Here is a 22,361-nt window from a genome sequence, read left to right on the forward strand (position 1 = left end):
AACTATACAAACTTGGAGGCGTGCGAAATCCAAGTCTGATGCCACTGCTTTTTTAGTTTTCCTGTGGTTGGTGCTAGCTGGCTCTGAGTTGGCGACCCATGCACAGTGGGACCGCACACTTCTCAGTCCTGCGCGCTCTTCATGCTGGGCTGGGATGCACAGGGTCTCCGTGGCTGGTTTTTGTCACGGATTTCCAGGTCTTTTCTTCCAAGTCTGGAAGCTCTGCAGGAACCTGTTCAACATCTCCGCTACAGGGAAGCCTCCACTGACGGGCACGAAGGGGCTGCTCAAGAGGTACACTGTCTGGAAATTACACTTGAATGGAAGCTGAGAATTCGACCGCTGAACCACCACAGTATCCCCTTACCGACGGGTCACTGCTTCCCAGTCTATTCCAACGGATGACGTGAGAACCTGTGCTACCAACAGTTCAGCCAGTGATGGACTTCAAGAGGGAATCCAATACATCCCGACTACTGGTTGCATACGAGGGAGTGCGCCAGACCATGGCTTGGGTCAGGCACACCTTCGTGCTCCGAGCATCCTCCTGCTTTTCAACACGTTAAAGAGGTCTGTGCAGCAGATTTAACTAATGTAACAGTCAGTATAACAGACTCTTCTTCCTCGAATTAACTGTAAGGTGGGCTGCAAAAAGTTCACGGGAAACTTCGAATGAGAAGGTAATGTGATATTTTGAAGCCCCTCGTACAGAAAGGCGAAATCCAGGACCCTAAGACGTTAAACTTGGAAACTCAATTTGAACACCCGACTTCAGAAGGGTTCTTTGTAAAGAGTACGTGGCATGTTTTAGAGCAAGACTACTCTGGACAAGTGTAGACCATGCTGGTGACAATAAAGTGGGGTGTTTCAGACACTGTCAGACAGCGCTGCACGCCCAAAGCAGCTGGTCAGGCAGGGCTCCCACTGTCCACAGGGAAGCAATCTGCTCCCCTGAAAAAGAAGCTACTTATCTCAGTCAAATCCATGAACGGCTAACTGCTCACAATAACGACAAACAGAAAACCCGATAAAATGCGCACAGTTGCAGTGAGTAAGTAGATGCAGCAGGACATGCAGAATTCTGCCGACTGATCCAGGAAGTTGGGGGATCCTATTAAAACATGGGTTCGATGGACAGAGCCCAGTCCCTGGAGAAGGACCCCATGCTTGGTACAGGGTCGGCGGAAAAGAGGAGGACCTTCAATGAAATGGACGGCAGAGCCGCTGTAACAATGGGCTCACGTACAGCCACTGCTGGGAAGATGGCACGGAGCCGGGTGGGGCTCACTCTCCTGCGCCTGAACTGACTGGATGGCACCCAACATCAACAACACTTACCTGTTTATGTTCTACAGGAGAGAAGAAAGCCCAGGACCGGAAACAAAGAAGTGTCCCAACACAAGGCAGTGCTGAGGAGCACAGGTGGTCATGAGAATAACCAGGTGTGAAAAGGGAGTCTAACCGATGGGCCACACTCCGTCATCAAGCAGAGAGGCGCCAGAGGCACAACCCTTGGTGATAAATCAGCAAAATGGCCCAATGAGCTCTGAACAGTGCAAATCCCCCTGCTCCTGAGGGATGGAAATCTCTACAGAGCCCAACTAATTTCAAGAAAATATTAAAAAGGCATGCATAAGCTCTTAAGAATGCTAACAGATCAAAGCAATACATCATCATGACATGGCAGTGGGCTACGCAACACACCCAGTGAGACTGAAAGCCACGCATTTCAGGGGGATGGGGGTGGGTAGAAGTGTGGCGAGAGACGGGTCGCAAATAAAAACCTACCTGAAAGTCATGCATTAAAAAAGGTTTGATTAGCAAGTAAAGTTCGCCCCTCCCAAAGGAAACTCAGTCTGATGCCCTGTGGCAAGGATCTGAATGGCGTTACGAAAAAAATCCCAAACCAGTTAGAACCATGCATGTTCTGGTCGTCAGTTGATTAGTCAGAAACTAGACCTGTAACGATGGCAGACATGAAGAGGTGTTCTTCTGCTTATCATGTTAATTCAAGGACGGCTCATCTTCCATAAAGATGGAGCTTTCTACTCCCATAAAGAGCTACAGTCACCAACGGCTCAAGTAGGAAGAAGATGTTTTGAAAATGATGATGGTAACATAGGTACAAATGTGCTTGACACAATGGATGGATGGATGGATGGATGGTGATAGATTTTTAAATGATTAAAAAAATAATAAAAATAAAAAAGTTACAGTCTGAGAAACCCACAGCGGCAGGTCTACCCTGTCCTGTAGGGCTGCTATGAGCGAACATCAACTCAATGGCAGTGAGTGAGACCAACCACAAAACTACCCTCGGTGCTGTCACGTGGACTCCCACACACAGCAGCTGTAAATCTTTGTGGGAGTAGACAGCCTCACTGTTCTGGAGGAGCGGCTGGTGGGTTTGAACTGGTGACCTTTCAGTGGGCAGCTCAATGTCTAACCCACAGCACCATCCAAGGGTGAGTCAAAATTCAGTGTATGAATCTTGAAGGAATGAGGGAAACCTGGTGGGTCTTTCAGCATAGGTTCAGGAAGGCGTGTGAAGTGTACCACCCAAATTAGTTCTGCTAAATCTGTTTAAGAGAATTCAGCTTTATAAATCACGTTCAAGTACTTAAGAACTATTTTAATAGTGATTCTAAAAGTAAAATTGGACATTACATAAAATGCAACCGATATTCTTCTCTATCATACAAAGCCTCCAGACGTGAAAGGATAAACACCACCAAGGAGTAGCTATATCTTGTTAGGAAGGCCCTTTACGGGACTGAGCTGGTTCTTTTGCACTGCACAGGCTGTGTCGCATTCTGAAGGAAGCCACACAAGGAAAATATGCCAAACACGCATATGGAGTGCAACCCCAACCCCAAGCCAAACCTCACCGCTGCCAATTCTAACTCATAGCAACTTTATAAGCCAAGAACTATCCCACAGGGATTCCCAAGCAGCAGTCATTTCAAAAGCAACCTGCTACGTCTTCTTCCTCTCAAACGCCAGGGCTCCTTGCACACAGTCCAAAGACATCAAAATAGCAGCCGTGGCTTTCCCTGGCTATGGAGATCTAACTCACTGCTATCCAGTTGCTGCCCACTCACAGCACCCCCACAGGACAGGGGCGAAATGCCCCCTGTGGGTTTCCAAGACTACATCTTTCTGGGAGTAGAAAGCTCCGTGTTTCTCCTGTGGAGTGGCCGGAGGTTTTGAACTGCTGACCTTGCAGCTAGCAGAAGCGTAACCACTACGTTACCAGCACTATGCTACCAGGACTTCGCTGTTGAGATACAGATATCAGGTGTTCTTTTTTCTGACACTCTTTCTGAATTCTCCAATGTTATCTACAATGAGTATATCGGGGGTTTTTTTGGTTGTTTTTTTTTTAATGAGTAAAGTATGATAAGCATTTCTTTGTAAAAGAAAGAGACCCCTCATTATTAAGGTGTCTGCCTACCTTAGGTAAAGCTTGAGAATTTCCCATGGGGCTGCTGTGGTGACAGTCAGTGGAGTCTGGGTTTGAACTTAAGCTGACAAAGGGCGCAATCAAAGTCAGGCAAGGGGCCTGGGGCCTGAGACACGGTGACAGGGGAAGGGCCTGGCAAGGGAAGGGGACTGCAGGGACCAACGGGAACCCAGGGGCTCTTTCTGCATCGGGTAATTCAACCCACGGCCAGAGGGTAGGGCCCAACAGACAACCTTGCAGGGCCCCGGGCAGGGGCAATCGTGACCTCTGTAGATTGGGTCAGGCCCACAGGCCGGGGGCAGGAAGAAGGTGACCCCTGGTAGGTAAGCTTAACTCCCTGGGAGACCACCCCTGGCTGGCTTCTGAGCTACATAATCAGAACACCTGAGCTGCCTAATGCCCTATCAGGTAATGACAAGTTTCCACAGCAGCCAGGTGGCTGTGTGTGCAGGCAAGATAAAATGGCTAGAGACATGCATGTGCATGTGCAAAGTTCTGACTATGCAGGGGGAACACAGTACTCTTCCTGCTACCCCGCTTCCACCGGGGCCCTGCTCAGCACAAGACCGGCCTCATTTCAGAGACTGGCTGCCTCATTTCAAAATCATAGCAGAAAACGCCTTCAGAAATATATGTAAAATGCTTATAAATCTTTATACACACCCAGGCATTTCCCAGGTCCCTACTGAGAAGCAAACCAAAAACCCCAAACTCAATGCCACCGAGTTGATGCGGGCTCAGAGCGACTCTATAGTAAGGTGACCAGATTTAAAGTGGGACACCATTGACCGGGGTGGGGGTGGGGTTTCTTGAATAAAAATTTGGTCTATATGGACCAAACAGACCGTTCCTTAGCTTGTCCTGCATTCTTTCCAAAAATTGGGACTTTTTTCAAACGCCACAAAGCGGGACATCTGGTCACCTTACCCTATAGGGCACGGTCAACGGCCTCTCTGAGTTTGCCGAGGCTGGGTAACGCTTTACCAAACAGGAAGCCTCATCTTCCGAACTGCTGACCTTGGGTTTGGCAGCCTGGTAACGTACTACACCACCAGGCCTCCTCGGTCACTGAGAGGCAGCCAGGCAATATGTCTCACCTACCTGAAGCCAAACATTTAGAAGAGGGAAGAGTGAGGGGGTTCTTGGAGTGAACTCTGTTTATGAGAAGTCAGTCCTGCTTTCAAAGAGCAAAGGTCATGCTTAAAGAACGGATCTGGTGAATGGTAAGACCCAAGAGCGGTCGAATGAAGGGGTGGGGGTGGGGGGGGAGCAGTGGAGACTTCCCTGGGGAGTAACTGAATAACTGCGGGAAAACAAACCCCTGCCCCAGAAAGCATCACGCGCCCTGGCAATAACAAACAAGAAGGTGCTTCCTCCTGTTGCACCAAGCTGTGCAAGCCAAATGACACCTATGGCAAACACATACTGGCTTAGCGGCCTCACCAGAAAGGAACAGAGCACACTGTTTTCACATACGCAGTTTAACATGGACGTCCCAGGTGCCCACTTCAGGAAATCAATGGAAGCTTATACAGGACACCCTGTGAGCATGATGGAGATTAGCAAGGTGATGCATGGCTAGGATAATATCATTAATAAGGACGTGTGGTGGGGGGGGGGGCAGCAGCTGGCTTAGCAGATCACAAGCATGGTAGTGGTTACAGCTTTCAGGGACACTTCTAAGTCCTTGCAGAACAGTTGGTAAAGAACATTGCGCAACACATTTAAAAACAGTGCACAAAATAAGCACTTTTGCACAAGCAGCTTGTAAAAAGCCTGCTGGCGTTAAAGATACTCGTAGTTGAGAAGGATGACACAGAGGTAGGTTCCCCCACCCCACCCCCCAGTTCTAAATCATTTGAATTAAAAATAAAATAGAAATATAGAAAGGCAACTACATTTGGTCTACATTTCTGGCAACTTTCATTTGTCAAAGTAATCTCCAAAGAACGGACTGGGGGGAAAATATCCAATTATGTGACATAACCCAAATCTTTCTCCAGAAGACCTGTATGCAATGAGTTATTGGAGAAACCCTTTTCCTTTGGAAAGGAAAAGGGCCCGGAAGAAGTTAATATAAACCTCGAGGCAGAGCGAGCTGCCAGCAAAGTGACTGTGAGTGATACAAACACAAGGCAGATGTTCTCAAGCGAATTTAACATGGAATTACGCTTGAAGCCTTCCAATCATTACCTGCGTCCACACAAGACAAGAGGGACACACTGGATTTCCAGAATCCATTCATACCATAAAAAAATTTCATTCTTCTGAACCAAAAATAAAACAAATAACTGAACTAGCAAGATTTCAACATTTTCAAAAATGCAATTCTTCACCAATTACCTTGCAACAATGAAGGTGGTGCCTTCATATGACCGATTTAAAACAACATCTGCCCTTCTCAGGATACAACTTCTAGTCAACAAAAAGGTCAAAAGAAACCACCCTTATCTTCAACTTCCTTAATCATTGAACAAGTATCAAACTGATGGTAACCATTAAAGCTGCTCATTGGAGGCATTTCAGCTATAATTGCAAACTAGATTCACTCAAGAATATGATCGTTATTAGAATTGGATTCCTAGAAGTTGCTGCTTAAAACGCTTTCTTTAGCACACTTTAAGGCTTTCTCAGCTATTTCCTGGTTTTCTATTTCTGAAATTTTTTTTAAATCAGAAAAGCAATTTTCCAAGTTATTAAAGTAATGTGGGAGCTCTGTTTTAAAGCAGGAGTTGTAGCTGTGCTTGGCTCCACCTCCTAGAGGGTTTGCGGTTCTCCTACCTCAGTGCATGAATGCAATAGATCATTCTTGGTATGTTTTTCCGATCATAGACATCTGTGGTTTCTGGATAAAATATCTGGGAAACAAAAGAAACGATGAGTTTATTATGGTTTGCCTTGCACAGTTATTTTAACTCCCCACAGAACCCCTGCTTGACGGTCTTTGTGATGCTAGATTTATTTAAACGCTGAAGAAGCTCCCAGCACGTGTCTCATCTTGGTCTACAGAAGGTCCAATCACCGTGTCCTCAGCCTGACAGCACCCTGCCTGGCGGCTCAGAGGAGAGTGGCGGGGGCACGGCCTGCCAGGCCAAGAAGGCTGACTCTGCAAGACGGGCTAGCTTAGCTTCAGGGCACATGGTGAGCGGGTGGGAGGAAGGGGTGGGAGGTGGGAAGAAGTGAAGCGGTTTCCAGAGGGTTTAGCAGGGCTGTCTCACTCGTGTGACTGCTCAGAGGCCCCACGAGAAGGGTATCTTTCTTGGGCCCCTCTATTACACTGTTAAACAATAAAAACGTGGCTACATAGTTCTATAAATTTTGTGGGGTGTGCACGCACACGAACACACTCGGCTTTCCCCCTTCCTGATGGAAGCAAGACATCCTCACTAAACGAAATCTGGAAAGCATAAAAAGTACAAAGGGAAAAACGACCTATAATCTCACCTCTCAGATAGGCACTTTTTTAGCATTTTGGGGCTATTATAGTCTTCCAGGTTTTTTTTTTCTTTTTCCTGCACAAGCCTCTGTTTATGTATGTCTATGTATAAAAACAAAACTTTACATATTCTAAACATGCTTTAAGTGAAACAGGATACACTTATGCTCCATCACCTTCACAAAAACATCCGTTCTAACGGATGCCTATGAATGGGTCTTTTATATTTCTGAACCACAATTTAACCAGTTCCCCAATATTTGAATATGTATTTCATGCCTAATTTTTTCCCCGTGTCGCAAATCACTGTAATGAACATCCCTGAACTTTGGGAACACCTGATTATTTCTTTTGGATAAATGCCTAAATATGGAATTATGAAATTGAAAAATATGAACATTGAAGGTTTTTTAAAAAAAAAAAAGCATTTCCATATTCTTGGTAAACTTAAAATCAAAAGCCTGATAAGAAACAGATCGTAAGCTGGGGCACCAGGCTTCTCTAATCCTAAACACCAAGAAACGGACCATCAAGCTGGCAGCTTCTAAGAGTAAGATAAGCATATCAGCATCGCTCACTTTCAATCCATATTTTTTAAAACTTAACATAAAAACAAGAACAAATCATGTACCATATGGGAGTAGTTGATATTCAGATGCAATTTTCTATTGGAAATGGCCAAACAAAACAGCAAGAAAGAAGCCAAGTTTCCCAAGTTATTAATGGGAGGAATACAATTAATCATAAGAAGGATTTCAGCAAAAATGATGGAGGCATGAGAAGGCGCTAAGAGAGTATAATGGAGGCAAACAGTTGGCACCCAAGGTGGGGCTCAAACCCACAACCCTGTGATTAAAAGTATCAAGCTCCACCAACTTAGCTAGCCAGGCAAGAAGGTGATGATATTGGATACTGCATAACCAACTAACATCTCCCCTCTCTTGGAGACATGGTTTTGGTCACAGTATACATGCATTGCTGACGCTCCCGTTGGGTTCTTATAGGTGCAAAGCAGTGATTGGAATGTTTCATCTGTATTGGCTGATTTGCTGCTGCCTTCTTAGGGGTGAAAAAGCTTCAAAATGTTATACCTAAGGGGATTTTTCTTGGGACTAATTTGCTAGTTCTTTAACCAAAAACCCTGCAAACTCACTGGCATCAAATCAAGTCTAACTTAAAGTGATCCTACAGGACAAGGTGGAATGGCCTCTGTGCTTTTCTGAGATTAACTTTTTATGGGAGTAGAAACCCTCATTTTTCTCCTGAGGAGCTGGTTGGTGGTTTCAAAGTGCTGACCTTGTGGTTAGCAGTCCAAACCACTAAGCCACCAGGGTTCCAGCCGTTCTTTAAAGTCAGTAAGAAAAAAAAACCTACACACACACACACACACACACACACACACAGTATTTAAAGGAATGTCTCTGTACTGAAACTGATTAACTCATGGCCATCCAGTCCATGGCGACTCACAGTGACCCTACAGGACAGGGTACAACTGCCCCAGCGGGCTTCTAAGACTGTAGTTCTTTATGTGGGTTGAAAGCCCTGTCTTTCTCCCTCAGAGCAGCTGAGGTGGTTTTGAACTGCTGGCTTTGCAGTTAGCTGCCCAACTCATAACCATTAGACCACCAGGGCTCCAAGAGAACCATGTGGAGCCTAAGGAATGTCAAAGCCCTTTCCGACTTTGTCCTAACCTGTCCTAACCGTAAGAAGTAGAAGAGGATGCCCAATTCGGAAGAGCATTTTCAGCCTCGGAGCTCAACTAGGCAAGAGGAGGACAAGTGCACCCCATCTCGCCGTGCTGTTGGCCAGCCCCCTTCTGTCTTTCTCCCAGAGAATCACTGTGAATGTGCCTTCCTTTGGGAAGACAACAGGGTTGATGTGGAGCTCAGCGTTGTTAGGGACTTTGAAGTCCGTTTTTGACGTGTTACAGAATAGAACTGCCCCAGAGGGCTTTCTAGCCTCTGGGTGGGTTCGAACTGTGAGTCTTCCCTTTAGCAGCCGTGTCCGTAAACTGTTTCCCCACCAGGACTTCTTTATGGTGATCCAGAGTGCTTCTCTAGGACCTTGTACGGCGCTAGGCACAGAACTGGCCTCTGTTGGTGAATGAATGTCAGCAAATATGATGGAGGCATGAGAAGGCCCTAAGAGAGTATAATGGAGGCAAACAGTTGGCACTCAAGGTGGAGCTCAAACCCACAACCCTGTGATTAAAAGTATCTTTCAAATACTTGAAAGTCAATTGAGTCAGTGTTACTCTCTGACCCCTACAGTAAGGCAGGGATGATCGTGTAATTAAAATCAACATTAAAACAGAATCTGCTATGCAGATTCCTTGCTTGGCCCAGAATGAAAGGAAGCCTTACCCAATAGCCACGCGGTTTAAAAAGGCTGACGTCCAGACTATCAAGCACACTGAGACGATCCTAATCAAGAATGGAACACCTTCCTCTACACCAATTCTACTTGAATCACTTCTTTCATTAATCGGTTTGCCACCCAGGCCCATCCTTCTAACTCACTGCCATCGAGTCCGTTCCAATTTGGAGTGACCCTGGAGGACAGAGTAGAACTGTCCACTCTGAGCTTCCGGAGTCCTGGTGATGGAGTGGTTACGTGCTGGGCTGCTAACCAGAGGCCCACAGTTGGAAACCACGAGCTGCTCCGTAGGAGAAAGACCGTGTTTCTCCTCCCATACGAAGTTACAGTCTCAGAGACTCACAGGGACAGTTCTACCCTTCTCAGAGGACCACCAGGAGTTGGCCCTGACTCGATGGCAGAATTGGGGAAGCGGGTGGAAGGGCATACAGAACTCTATGCTACTTTTTAAACTTTTGGTGAGTCTACAGTTACTTCAAAATAAAATCTTTCAAAGAGAGTGTAGTGTTTCCAAATGTCATCACGTTTACTTCCTCATCTCCCGCTTGTCTGTTCCCTTCACAAGCCTAAGAGTGCCTGCGCTTTGAACCCAACAAGCTCTGCACAGAGGCAGAACGAACTTTTAAATCCAACTATTTTAGACACCTATCTCAGCACTAAGAGCTATAGCCACCTAGATTTTAGAGTTTACAGCGATATCATTTATAACAATAATTTATATTAAAAGGTTATACTTTATAACAATAATTTATATTAAAGGTATAACTATCTAACAACACATCACTTTTAAACAGCTTTATTGATATGTAATTCACATATCATACAATAGTCCTATCAGTTTAAAAAGAGTTGTACCATCATCACTACTTACCATCTTTTAAAGTATAAATACTCTGCTGTCCAATTGACTCAGACTCAGGGCAACCGAGTGGAACTGTGGTCCACAGGGTTTTGCTTTTTTAAAATTGTGATTGAAGAGCAAATGTACATGGAAAACTACCCTTTCCACTTACAGTTTCTCTCTGTTATTCTGAGACAATGATTACACTTTCAGAACATGCAGGCTTCCCGGGAGTTCCATCCTGGGCGTTCCATTTTCCTCTCTTCCCGGCTTCCTTGCTGCCCCCTGACCTTCTTGTCTGCACTCTAGGTCTCACTGGGAGACACAGTACTCATGAGGGACAGGATTTATTTGATGAGCCAAGCTGTCTCTTGGCTGGCGAGTGACTGCCAGGAGTTGTTTATGTGTCAAGTTTGATGAGTATCCCAGGGCAATAGTTTTCGCTGGTCTCTATGGGGCAGGAAGTCTGGATCTTTTTTCCCAGGAAGTTGAGTTTTGGTCTATATTTTATTCCCATTCCACCACTCAGGATGGTTGGTTAGTGGGAGCCGGGCACCACGTCTAGCCTTCTGGTCTCAAGATGGGTGAGACATGGTTCATGTGAACTATCAGTGCTATAGACTCCCTTCCGAGTCCTTGTTCCCTCCTTTCTTTTTTGCTCTAGATACAAACAATCTTCTAGTGTTAGCTTAGATGGCCCCTTGCGAGGCTGTAAGACCCTAAACACTAGTTACCAAATAACGTTGTAGAACATTATCTTTTATGAGCTATGGTAGTCTACTTGCCTCCTGAGACTATGGCCCAAAGTGCTCAAACCTAGTACCCTAATCCCTCAAGGTAGCGGGTGATATCCACTCAATGTAAAGTAATAACCCACGATCCAGCAAAGCCACCCCTAGGCACTCCAGAGAACTAAAACTCCTGACATGAGCAGATATATGTACACCTATGTTCACTGCCGGGGCCCTCGTGGCACAGTGGGCTATGAGTTCGAAACCACCAACCGCTCTGTAGGAGAAACATGATGGTTTCTACTCCTGTGAAAGTTTGCAGTCTTAGAAACCCACAGGGGCAGGTCTACCTCATCCTACAGAGTTGCCATGAGTTAAAATTGCCTCAATGGCAGTAAGTTTGAGAGATGTTCACTGCAGCATTATTCACAATAGCAAAATGGTACAAGCAGCCTTACTGCTCATCAACATAGAAATGAATAAACACACTGAGTGTGTACGCACAAAGGATTACTGTGCAGGCATAAGAAGTAATGATGAATTCTCAAAATACATTATCACATGAATGAATGTGGAGAGGATTCTGCAGAGTGAACTGTCAATCACAAAAGCGGAAATCTAGGACGATCGCAGTATTACAAGACCTAGACCAGGCTAGGTCGACATACAGAAGACCATCCTTTGGTGGTGGTTAGGGGTGGAGGGAGGTGAGTGGGAAGCACCTCTGTGTCTATCTTTTAGTTTTCAGTTCTCCCATTTAGGATTCTGTAGAGGCCTTTTCTTTTTTTTCTCGAATGATTTTATTAGGGGCTCCTACAACTCTTATCACAATCCACACACACATCAATTGTGTAAAGCACATTTGTACATTCATTGCCCTCATCATTCTCAAAACATTTCCTCTCCACTTAAGCCCCGGGCATTAGGTCCTCATTTTTCCCCTCCCTCCCCGCTCCCCCCTCTCTCATGAGCCCTTGATAATTTATAAATTGTTATTTTGTCATATCTTGCCCTGTCCGACGTCTCCCTTCACCCACTTTTCTGTTGTCCGTCCCCCAGGGAGGAAGTCACATATAGTTCCTTGTAATCGGTTCCCTCTTAACTACCCACTCTCCCTCCCGTAGAGGCCTTTTCATGTTTTTTGTTCAGTTCTTGTGTTTCTCCTGCCTCGGGCAAGAAGTCATGCTACCACATTAACAGACTCTGCCAGATCCTAGTCCATGGCGAGTGTCTGCACCCCAGCCCTTTGGCTGCCCTGTTTAGGTTATGGTACAAGAAGGTTTACCTTAGGTAGACCAATAGACTCCATCGCTCTTAACCACTGGACAGTATTATCCGTGTGTCGGAAATGAAGACCGGACCGCTAAGAGAAAGGGAAAAGGACATCACACAACAATCCAAGCCAGTTGTTATCGTTGTTTCTTTTTACTCCCCATTACCAGGATCCTCTCCCACTGCGCTTCTCCTGGAATAGAATTATTTATGTTCACATAAAACAGCTAGAGACAACAAGAAGACAGGACTAAACTTCAGCAACACTCTGACCCCCTCAGATGGCTGGACCAAGCAGTTTCCACAAGTACACTCATCCGAGATGGTTCTCACTAGAGTTCTCAGAGAACCCCCCCTAATGTCAATCACATGCCTAGGGACAGTTCGTGAGCCATGTGTGAAGATGTGCATGTACGTGTGCCTGCATGAGCAAATGCTCAAAGCTGTCATGATTTTGGCAATTATGGCCGAGTTGCCTATCCACTCCTGAAAAAAAAAAATTATTTTTAAAAAACCACTAATTTTTTTTCTATTTACGAATGTAATAAGATTGCTCTTGAAAATAAGAAAAATAAAGATGAAGACAAAAACCATCCCACAATCTCAAGCTATTATTAAAAACTACCCCTCCTACCACTTAACCCTAACCTTGGCCTTGTGGAAGAGCGGCTCCTTCGATGAGCACACCCCAAAGAACCTCTTTTTCTCATTAAATAAAAATGTTTCTATATCTTTTATCTTTGTTCTAATTAGACAGTATTTTTTTCCTGTTTTTTTTTTGGGGGGGGGCAGTGTATAAATACAGGATTCTTGCCTGCACCTCACTCAGTTGTAACATGTAATGAACCATTACTATTTTTAAAGGATATTGCATTTCTACTTAATGACTTGCCCAGCCCAATGTTGGTTCTTTATTTTAATAGAGGCACACAGAAGAACGCAGGGCCAAGTTCTATCACATAATGCACATCCGCGGGCAGAAGGTCTGGCACTGTCCACCTTCTGAGAGCTGCTATAGTCATCGTCATTGAACAGAAGGTAGTTTTGTTGCTGCCAGCTCTTGTACAAGGCAATGAACATTTGGCAGATACTTATGCTATTTCACAAAGCCCATGTCCTCCCTACCACTCGGTCATAGCACTCTTTCCCCCCTCTTCTGATACTTTGCACAATCGATAATGACGCATGCCCTTCCATTCTGTCTCTGAACTGTGAGCTCCATGCAACCAGGACCATGTCTGTTCTGCTGACCACATGCCTCCAGTGCCTGGAGCAGAGCCTGGCACCCAGCAGGCACGGACTGGTAAGTACCATATATACTCGTGTAGAAGCCGCATTTCCCAGCACATTTTGAATGCTGTTTTGTGGTAAAATTAGGTGCCTCGGCTGATAATCGATCTGGCTTATACTCGAGTGTATATAGTATTTGTCGTATGGATGAACAGTTTACCCTATAGGTATTTCTGTCCCAGAGTAATTGTCTTCTTTCCCTGTAACGCCTATGGAGTCCTTAGTGGTGAAAAGAGTTGACACCCTTGGCTGCTGCCCCACAGGGTGGTGGTTCAATCTACTTCCAAAACAATCACAGCCATTGAAAATCCTACAGAGCAAAGTTCTAGTCCGACACCTAGGAAGTCATCGTGGAGCGGAAATCAACTCAACCACAACTCGTTTTATTGGTACAACGGTTGTCAAATCTCACTGCTCCTAAGAGGTGGGGTAGAGGGAATCCCCTGTAGTTGATTATGAAGAATGCTGCTTTTGGGCTCTCACGCTAAGAGATTCTGACTCAGTAATCTTGGATGGAATCTAGGAATCCACCCAGTGTACATGCATCCTGTCAGGGGGTTTTGCAGGAGGTTTGAACATCACCCTTAGGAATCTAGGCACAATGCTCGACCCTAAGTACTCTGGGTAAGTACTGAATAAAACAAGGAAGCAAGGGAGATCTACTGCTCCTTTTTACCCCGAACGCCTATTTACCAAGCACCTACTATAAAGGGGTGTAGAGGGCTATGCCTTGTGCTAACCACAAGGCCGGTAGTTTAAAATCACCTGTAGCTCTATGGGGAAAAGATGAAACTTTCACTCCCCTAAAGAGTTACAGTCTCGGAGACCCGCAGGGGCAGTTCTAGTCTGTCCTGTAGGGTCTCTGTGAGTCGGAATCGACTCAATAGCAGTGAGTTTGGAGTGTTTGGGTTTTTTTTACTACGGGCCAGACTCGACACCATTCACTGAGGCATTGGTAAGGAAAGGGCCAACCCAGTTCTTCCACAGCTTGCTGTGGCACAACTGAGACAGGCATCAGCACACAGAGCTGGGGCGAGTGGCAGAGGCAGTGAGGGGAGGACCCTCACATTTAGGAGGCTGACCCAACTTCACCAAGGTGTCCCATGGGATGGACAGCACGAAAGCTCCCCTTTGCTTCAACGATGGTCGCCAAAGCCATCTGTGCCAAGACTGAGGCTGTTGGGGCCCTGGGGCCGAGCTTCACCATGGGGACATGCTGCCCAAGAGACGGGTACTATTTTACGGCCTTGGCAGACGCTGTGCCGAGAGCCCAAGTCGACAGGATTCAGGGTTTCCAGATGGCACATTAGGAGGGTCGGCCTGGGCTAGTGAGTGTTCCCTCATGTCCCAGCCTCTCCGCCACAGTCCCATGATTTAGTGCTCTTTGGAAAGGACCACGTGGTGGGCTTTCGTCCTAAAGAACAGGACGTTAAGGCGCCTGCTCACAAAGCCGATCTCTCTTCATTTCTGTAGGAGATGCAGAAGGCTTTAAAATAAGGACACAGGACTACCTGGCAAATCACGGGGAAATTTCCATCAAGGACACTGAGTACTCTCTCTCAGGGATTTAATAAAACATAACACAAACTCCGCTTTTTCTTTCTTTCTTTTTATAATGTAGTGAATTAATGGCAGGGTAGTTCCCATGTGTCCTGTGTCCCCCCCACCCCCACTTTTAACTCTCAGCAGCGAGGAGGGGCTCCCACGCCACGGCTGGCATCAACCCCCCTCCTTCTGCCACTTCCCTTCGCCTGGTATCGCTTCTTCTGCTCACCCAGCTCGCCAGTGGCCCTGCGGCGCTGCCACACAGCACCGTTTCCCCTCTCACCATCTGCTCCACTCGGGAGTCGCTCCTTGCTGGGGCCCTACAGGAATTTCATTTTGTAACAAAACACTGACAATTTGATTTTCCTGCTCCTATCTCAAATCATAACCCAAACCAAAAACCAGTTGTTATAGCATCAGCTCTACTCAGGGAGACCTCAGGGTTGTCCCAGAAGTGTGCTCCAGAGGATTCTCCGTGGCGGATTCCTTAGAAATCAATGGCAGACCTTAGTTCAAGGCACCTGTGGGTGGACTTGAACTGCCGACCTTGCGGTTAACACATGACCTGTTTGTACCATTAAGGGGCTCCTCCCAAACAGTACTCCCTGCCACTGGGTTGATTCGGACTCACAGCGACCCTACAGGACAGCGTAGAACTGTCCCTGTGATATTCTGGGACTGTGTAACCCTTGAAGGGAGGAGAAAACTTCATCTTTCTCCCACAGAGCAGTTGGTGGTTTCGAACTGCTGACCTTGCGGTTAGCAGCCCAATGCATAACCCATTCTACCACCAGGAATCCCTACCAAAAATCTTAGGTTGGTTTAAATCATATGTGTGTGGGGGGGAAGGGGAGTGGGTGGTGGTGGCAGGGATCTCTGAAAACAAGAGAAGAGTACTTGTTTACGTTGCCCTGAGGGAGTCCAGACCGAGACTAGGTGGCAGTTGCATTTAAAGTGTATGCTGTGTCAGGAGGAGGAAAGAATTAGCCCAGGCAGCTCATCAAATTCTGTGCCAAGGTCAAAGACTCCAAAGTGGTCTCTGTTTCTGGGACTGCTTCTTACTGTCCACAATGCCAGACAGAATCCCGCCACCAGCCCCCTTTTCAGACAGGCTGAGGCCCAGCCAAACTGCCCCTCCTCGCTGCTGAGAGTTAAAGGAGGAGAAAGGGACACGGAACATTCTACAATTCTCCTTTGAAGACAAATCTAGTGCAGGGGGCAGGGTGTCACTAATGTTCTTCCTCCTTCATTCTTACATAGGAAATTACAACTATTTAAGTCAGGAGGCTGAATTGCAAAAGGAAATCCTCTGGACTCATTACACAACCTTAATGAAGAGGAGCCCTGGCCAGTCTTATCTCCCCGCTCCCCTGATTTCACAGCAGATCCCCCACACCCTCCTTTTCTCCATAGTACTTCCATGAGCACCTCTGAAAGGCCAGGATGTGAAAACCCAGGTGGGACTGGTGTTTGTTTTAGCTCCGTCTCCCTCATGTGCTTCCTCCTCTTCAGCCCCAAACCCTTCTAAATGCGGTGCTATTGATTTATTCATTCATTACTTATTTATTATGTCTGTCTGTCTGTCTAAAGGGCTTTAAAGAGTCTTTTATTTGTCAGTCTTTTCCAAATTTTCCTGGAAACAATTCTTGAGACACACAAGGAGGTTAGTCTCATTTTATTTAAGACCAAACAGAAAGGCATTCCTGCCTATCTTACCACTGCTTTTTATGGCCTTGGGCCTCACTCTTTGGGGCCCCCACGTTGAGTCCCAGCTGGGTATCTGGTGCCTTGAAGAGAACACAGGAATGAAGCATCTTGGTGGAGAGAACAAAGAGAGCTAAAGAGTGCCCCCTTCTCCACTGACCAGCCCTAATCGAGCACACAAAGGACCTCAGGGAAGTGGGAGGGGAGCGGGAGGTCCAGCAAACCAGAGGTCTCCCCACCTCAGCCAGAGACAGAAACCCTTGGCCTTTAAAGGGGCTGCAGCCTCAGGAATGATTACTATCAGGCTCCAAAGGTCAAGGATACACGGCCCCTGCCCCCCCCCCCCTCTCCCCAATTCTACTAGAAACACCAAGGGTAAAAGGAGGGAAAGGAAGTGGAGGACCAAACGTTCCCTGTCGGCTGAAAGCCCAAATCCACGGACCCCAGTTACCTTATAGCGCGTCTGCTCGACGTCATAGATCTTTTTGTCCGATACCATTTTAGGGGCAAAGAACTTGGCCAACTTCGCAAGGTAAACTCCATTCCTGAGTCCTTCTTCCAGTTCGGTGGTCGGGGGCAACTCTTCCACTAAGCAGACCTCCATCCACCTGAAAGGATTGAAGCAGACAAAAGGTGACTCCCCCGGTTGGGTGACTGTGAATGAGAGGGAACACTCCACTGTGCGTATGTGTGTGTGTGGGGGGGCATCCATGGAGCAGGATGGTCAGCACCTCCAGGTGTCTCAGGTGAGAGGCGAAAGCTTACTGGGTGGGCCCAGGGTGCAGAATAGAGATAAATGCATCCAAGTGTTTAACTCCCTCCAGCCAGGGGCCTGTGTCAGCCTCACCCCTATCTGGGTCCTTGCCAGTTCTCTCATGCCGAAGGGGAAAAAAGCCAAATTCTTTTGCATGGGTAGAATGAGTCCTACTGACATTAACACACACACACACACACACACACACACACACACACACACACACACTCCAAGTATAAACTTCTCTTAGCAGATGTACTGTGGGAAAAGCACAGTCCAGGTACTGCCTCCATCCAGAAATGAGTCAGGAAAAAGGGGCCCCAAACACTCAGGAAGCAAGCGCAGTCTTCTCAAAGTAACATACACTTTTTCTTTTTCCTTTTTCGATACCAAATACTCTGTACCTTCTGGGAAAGATACCGTTCTTACCAGGTCCTGAACAAAGATTTTAGAACATGTCAGATTACATCTTAGGACCTGGTGCCAGTCCTGTGATTAAAGGGCACCAAGCCATCCATGCCTGGTTCAAGGGCACACAGCGGGTGGGTGGACAGGAAAGTCCCTATTCCACACTGGTGTGCCCAGAGGGGGCCAGTCTCAGGATAATGCTCATTGAATGCCTGCTCTCCAGCGGCGGGGGAAGGGGGGGCGCGGGGAGTTCCCAGTGCCCCCTGCCTCCGAGCCATCAATCCAAAAGCAAATCGTCAAGTCTTGGTGAGCACTGGACCTGTACAGCCAATGCCCCAGAAGGTCATTAGTGCAGCAGCCCCTGGTCCTACAGACCCTTTAGATTCTAAGACAGCAGAGCCTGTTCTGCACCATCGGCTGACCCAGACATAGCTGGGAACGCCATACAAATGCCTGAACTGCGTGAAGCTCTGGATAATGTAGTTTCAAAGCTCAGGGTGGCCCTCATCAGCATGGTCTATTTATCGGTTCTTGTTAGCTGCCCTCGAACCCATCCAGAGTCACATCTACTCATGTACAACAGGCTGCTGGCTGCCCACCAGGAGCCCTTCCCAGGCTCAGTTGGGGATTGGACCGCTGTGACGGTTCCACAGGGTTTCCACTGGTTGATTTTTGCCACGTAGCTGCCAGGCTTTTCTTCGTAGTGCATCTGAGCCTGGAGGCTTTGCTGAAGGTGCTCAGCATCACAGCAACCCGCAGGCCTGCACTGCAGGGCAGGTGATGGCTGTGTCTCAGGCTCAAGTCTGGGTGTTCTGCACAGAAGGGGAGAATCTCCCCTGGAACCCCCAATACCCCTGACTGTGGACCAGGCACCTCCAACCCCAGACCTATGAGAGAAGTAAACTCAAGTGCTTTCTCTTCGATTGCATGGGATACAATTGAGAAGGCAGCATCATTCCAAAGAAGCCCCAGAGAGCAGTACCAGAGAGTCACTGTGTCCAGTGCTGCTGGGCAGCACAGAAAAGGAAAAGAACGCTTGTGAGTCAAAGGGAGCCAGTGGGTTCACATGGGAGGAATCATGGTGGTGGGAGCTGGAGGTGGCCTAGAAAAGAAAGTACTTGGAAAGGTAAGGAGAGCGTGGGGGGATGGGGGCCGGCAGGGCACAGTAAAAGCATAAAAGAGGTATGGCTGACTTGTGTTGGAAACCTGGGCCCAAGGGCTCCGGGGCTGGGACACTGAAGACAACACTGACTTGGGACATGAGGTAGAAAACCAACCCAACCCACTCGCTCACTGCCATCAAGCACTGAGTCCATTCCAGCTCTCAGCAACTCTACAGGCTAGAGTGGCACAGCCTCTGCCGGGTTCTGAGCTGTAAATCTTTACAGGGAAGACAGCCTCCTTTTTCTCCCAAGGAACGGCTTGTGGGTTCAAACTACTGACCGTGAATTTAGCAGCCCAGTTCATCACCCACTTCGCCACCACGGTGGAGGAGGGCTGATGTCTGTTGCCACAGGAACCAGGGAGCTCCTGGCGGCTCCACAGCAGAGGCGTGGCATGCTGACAGTGGTCATTAGAGAAAAGTACTCTAGTGTGATGGGTGGATGCCCGGGGACAAAGCGCTCAGTCGGGGTTTCCCCACCCGAGAGAATGAAGGCCTGGACTAGGCGGGGAGAAATGAAGATGAGGAAAACCCAAGAGACATTTCAAGGAAACAGTACCAGGGAGTTGGTGTGAATTTAGAAAAGGAAGTTGAGGAGGTATGTGATGAGCCAGAGAGAGAGCCACACCCTGGGGAGCTCCCTGCACCTGGACTTCGACCCCTGCCTGCATGTGGCCTCAGGCAAGCCCCTCACCTCCCTGGGCCTCCGTTTTCTCCTCCGAAAGGGGAGAAATGGGAAGGGTCAGATGATGACGTCCTGCCCAGCCCTAAAGTTCTAGAAGACTCTACATCTGGCAGCATGATGGTTTTGTAGAGAACAGACACAAGGAGGTGATGAGCTTTGATCATATGATGTACAGGTGACTAGGAGAGATTTGGGTTATATATAAAACCAGTTAGGCATTGTCAAAGTTCAACCACCCCCCACCCATTTTAAAAATAGTTTTACATAATCTACATATCTTACAATTCAATCATTCAGTCCTATCAAGAAGAGGCGGGCAATCCTTACCACAATCAATGTTAGAACATGTCCTTCTCTTTTGTACCATTGTTTTTAGTTCCCCGTCTCCCCCAACTCCTCTGCCACCCCCCCCAAGAAACCATTAATCCAGTTTCTGTCTCTACAGATTTACCTACCCTGGATCTCATAGAGAGAAAAACATGGACAGCAACAACAACAAACTTACTGAAAAAACCCACACAAACACCCTAACTGTAACAATGTAAAACAGAAAAAAACTCAATTGAAAAGAAAACAGAAAATATTCAAAACTAGAACAAATTTAAAATGGATTAAAAGGGAGATCAAATGGTAAAGTGTTCGCTCCATGTTAACCTAACTCCATCTACAGTGATCCACTCACTCGTGGACTGTGCATGACAGCAAGGCTATTCACATCACACAAGAGCCTGGATCCAGGTGTACTTCCCTCCCTCCTTCTTTTTTAAGTGAAACAACTTTTAAATGGGTCAACATGGAGATCAAGTGCTACAATATTACATTTTAACCTAACTATATCTGCCACAATCGACTTTACAGTGGTCTCTGTCTGCTAACCAGGCTTTTCAATGTTGTAATTTTGCAACAACAGGCATCTCCTTTGTCATTGGTTGGAAAAAACAAAAGATAATGTCAGTGTTCATCAAGGATGAGTTCTCATTGATGATACGCAGCACTATTTTGTGCTATACCTGGATTTAACACTAGATGGGGTCGCTCATTCAATCCTCACAACCACCCAGCGACAAAGAAGCTGCAGGGTCACAATGTGCTGGTGAAAGAAGCGGAGGCTTTGGAAAGCCTGAGGCTACACAGCGAGTCCATGAAAGAACTGGGTAGTAAACTGGTAAGAGCGCTTGGTCCTTTAATACCGACTCTTACGTACCCAGAGCTCACCAAACTGAAAAGTGAATCCTTCGGTCCAGGTCCACAACCTCGTATTGGACAAGAGTGATAGCAAGGTACCCTAGACTACCTCCCAGAAGGAGTGAGCATCCCCGGGTTGAGCAGCACACATGCCATCATCTTTCAGCGTAAAGGAAGGATAGTACACTCGTCGTTCTATCACACCCCCAGCCAACTCATAGCAACTCTATACAGGGTTTCCAAGGTTGTACATCTTTTGGGGGGATGGGGGAGGGGCGGAAGGAGGGGTTCAAAGGTTGCTTTATTTATTTATTTAATTAAAAGATCATTTTATTGGGGGCTCTTACAACTCTTATAACAATCCATACATGTCGTATCAGACATATTTGTACATATGTTGCCATCATTCTTTTCTAGATCATTACTTTCTATTAAGCCCTTGGTACCAGCTCCTCTTTTTTCCCTCCCTCCCCCCCACCAACCTCGTGACCCCTTGATAGATTATACATGATTATTATTTTCATATCTCACAAGGACAGTTGTCTCCCTTCTCCCATGGTTGCTGCTGTTCTTCCCCCTGGAGGTGGGGGTGTCATTGTGTGTCGATCATTACCATCAGTTTTCCCTTCCTCACCACCCCACTTCTCCCTACCTTTCTGGGATTGCTATTCCCATTCCTGCCCCTGGATTCCGTGTGCCGTGAGCCCTTAGCTCTTATCTGTACCAGTGTACATGCTCCGGTCTAGTCAGAAGTGAGAGGCAAGCACTGAGGTCATGACAGTGGGGGGTGAGAAGCCTAAAGGAACCAGAGGACTATAGTGGTTTCACCAGTGCTTTACTGCACCCTGGTTGACTCATCCCTCCCCTGTGGCCCCTCTGTGAGGGAACGTCCCATTGTCCACAGATGGGCGTTGGGTCTCTGCTCCGATGCCACTCATTCTTGACCATGTGGTTTTGTTTGCTTATTGTGGGTCTTCTGAGGCCTGTTACTTGGTCGACGGCACCTCATGATTGTACAGGCTGGTGTGCTTTCTCCATGTGGGCTTGCTGCTTCTCTGCTGAATGGCCGCTTGTTTCACTTCAAGCTTTAAGACCCCAAACGCTATATTTTTTAATAGCTCGGAACCATCTGCCTTCTTCACCACATTTGCTCATGCACCCATTTTGTCATCAGCAATTGTACAGGGAGGGTAGGAATCACAGAAGGACAGTGTTAGAACAAGGCATTCTTGTACAGTGAACCCTCACCACTTCGCGCTTCGACTTCCGCGGCTTCACTCTATCGCGGTTTTTGCGTAACAGCGCATGCTCTGTCGTTACTGCCACTGATTGGCTCATACTGTACACGCTTGATGTCATAAATAATATAATAAATAATAAGTGATAATTGTAACGTCCAAAATGTTTTACTGTATTTTCCCTTTTTCGTTTAATAAATTGGGTAATACGAGTGTAATGGTGACTTAAAGGGTGTTTTTTCATGTCCTCTATGCTCTAACTACGAAA

General features: G+C 46.9%; 1 protein-coding gene across 1 annotated transcript in view; it reads right to left on the minus strand.

Moving 5' to 3' along the window:
- IQGAP2 (IQ motif containing GTPase activating protein 2) overlaps nt 1–22,361 on the minus strand; it is a 291,748-nt gene that overhangs the window by 161,650 nt on the left and 107,737 nt on the right. Inside the window, 3 exon segments of the mRNA XM_004703528.2 lie at nt 6,245–6,321; nt 12,136–12,213; nt 17,113–17,269. Coding sequence (XP_004703585.1) covers nt 6,245–6,321; nt 12,136–12,213; nt 17,113–17,269 — 312 coding nt within the window.

This window comes from Echinops telfairi, unplaced genomic scaffold, assembly GCF_000313985.2.
Source record: "Echinops telfairi isolate 266 unplaced genomic scaffold, ASM31398v2 ScPeMD7_7469;HRSCAF=8507_1, whole genome shotgun sequence".
Lineage (NCBI taxonomy): Eukaryota > Metazoa > Chordata > Mammalia > Afrosoricida > Tenrecidae > Echinops > Echinops telfairi.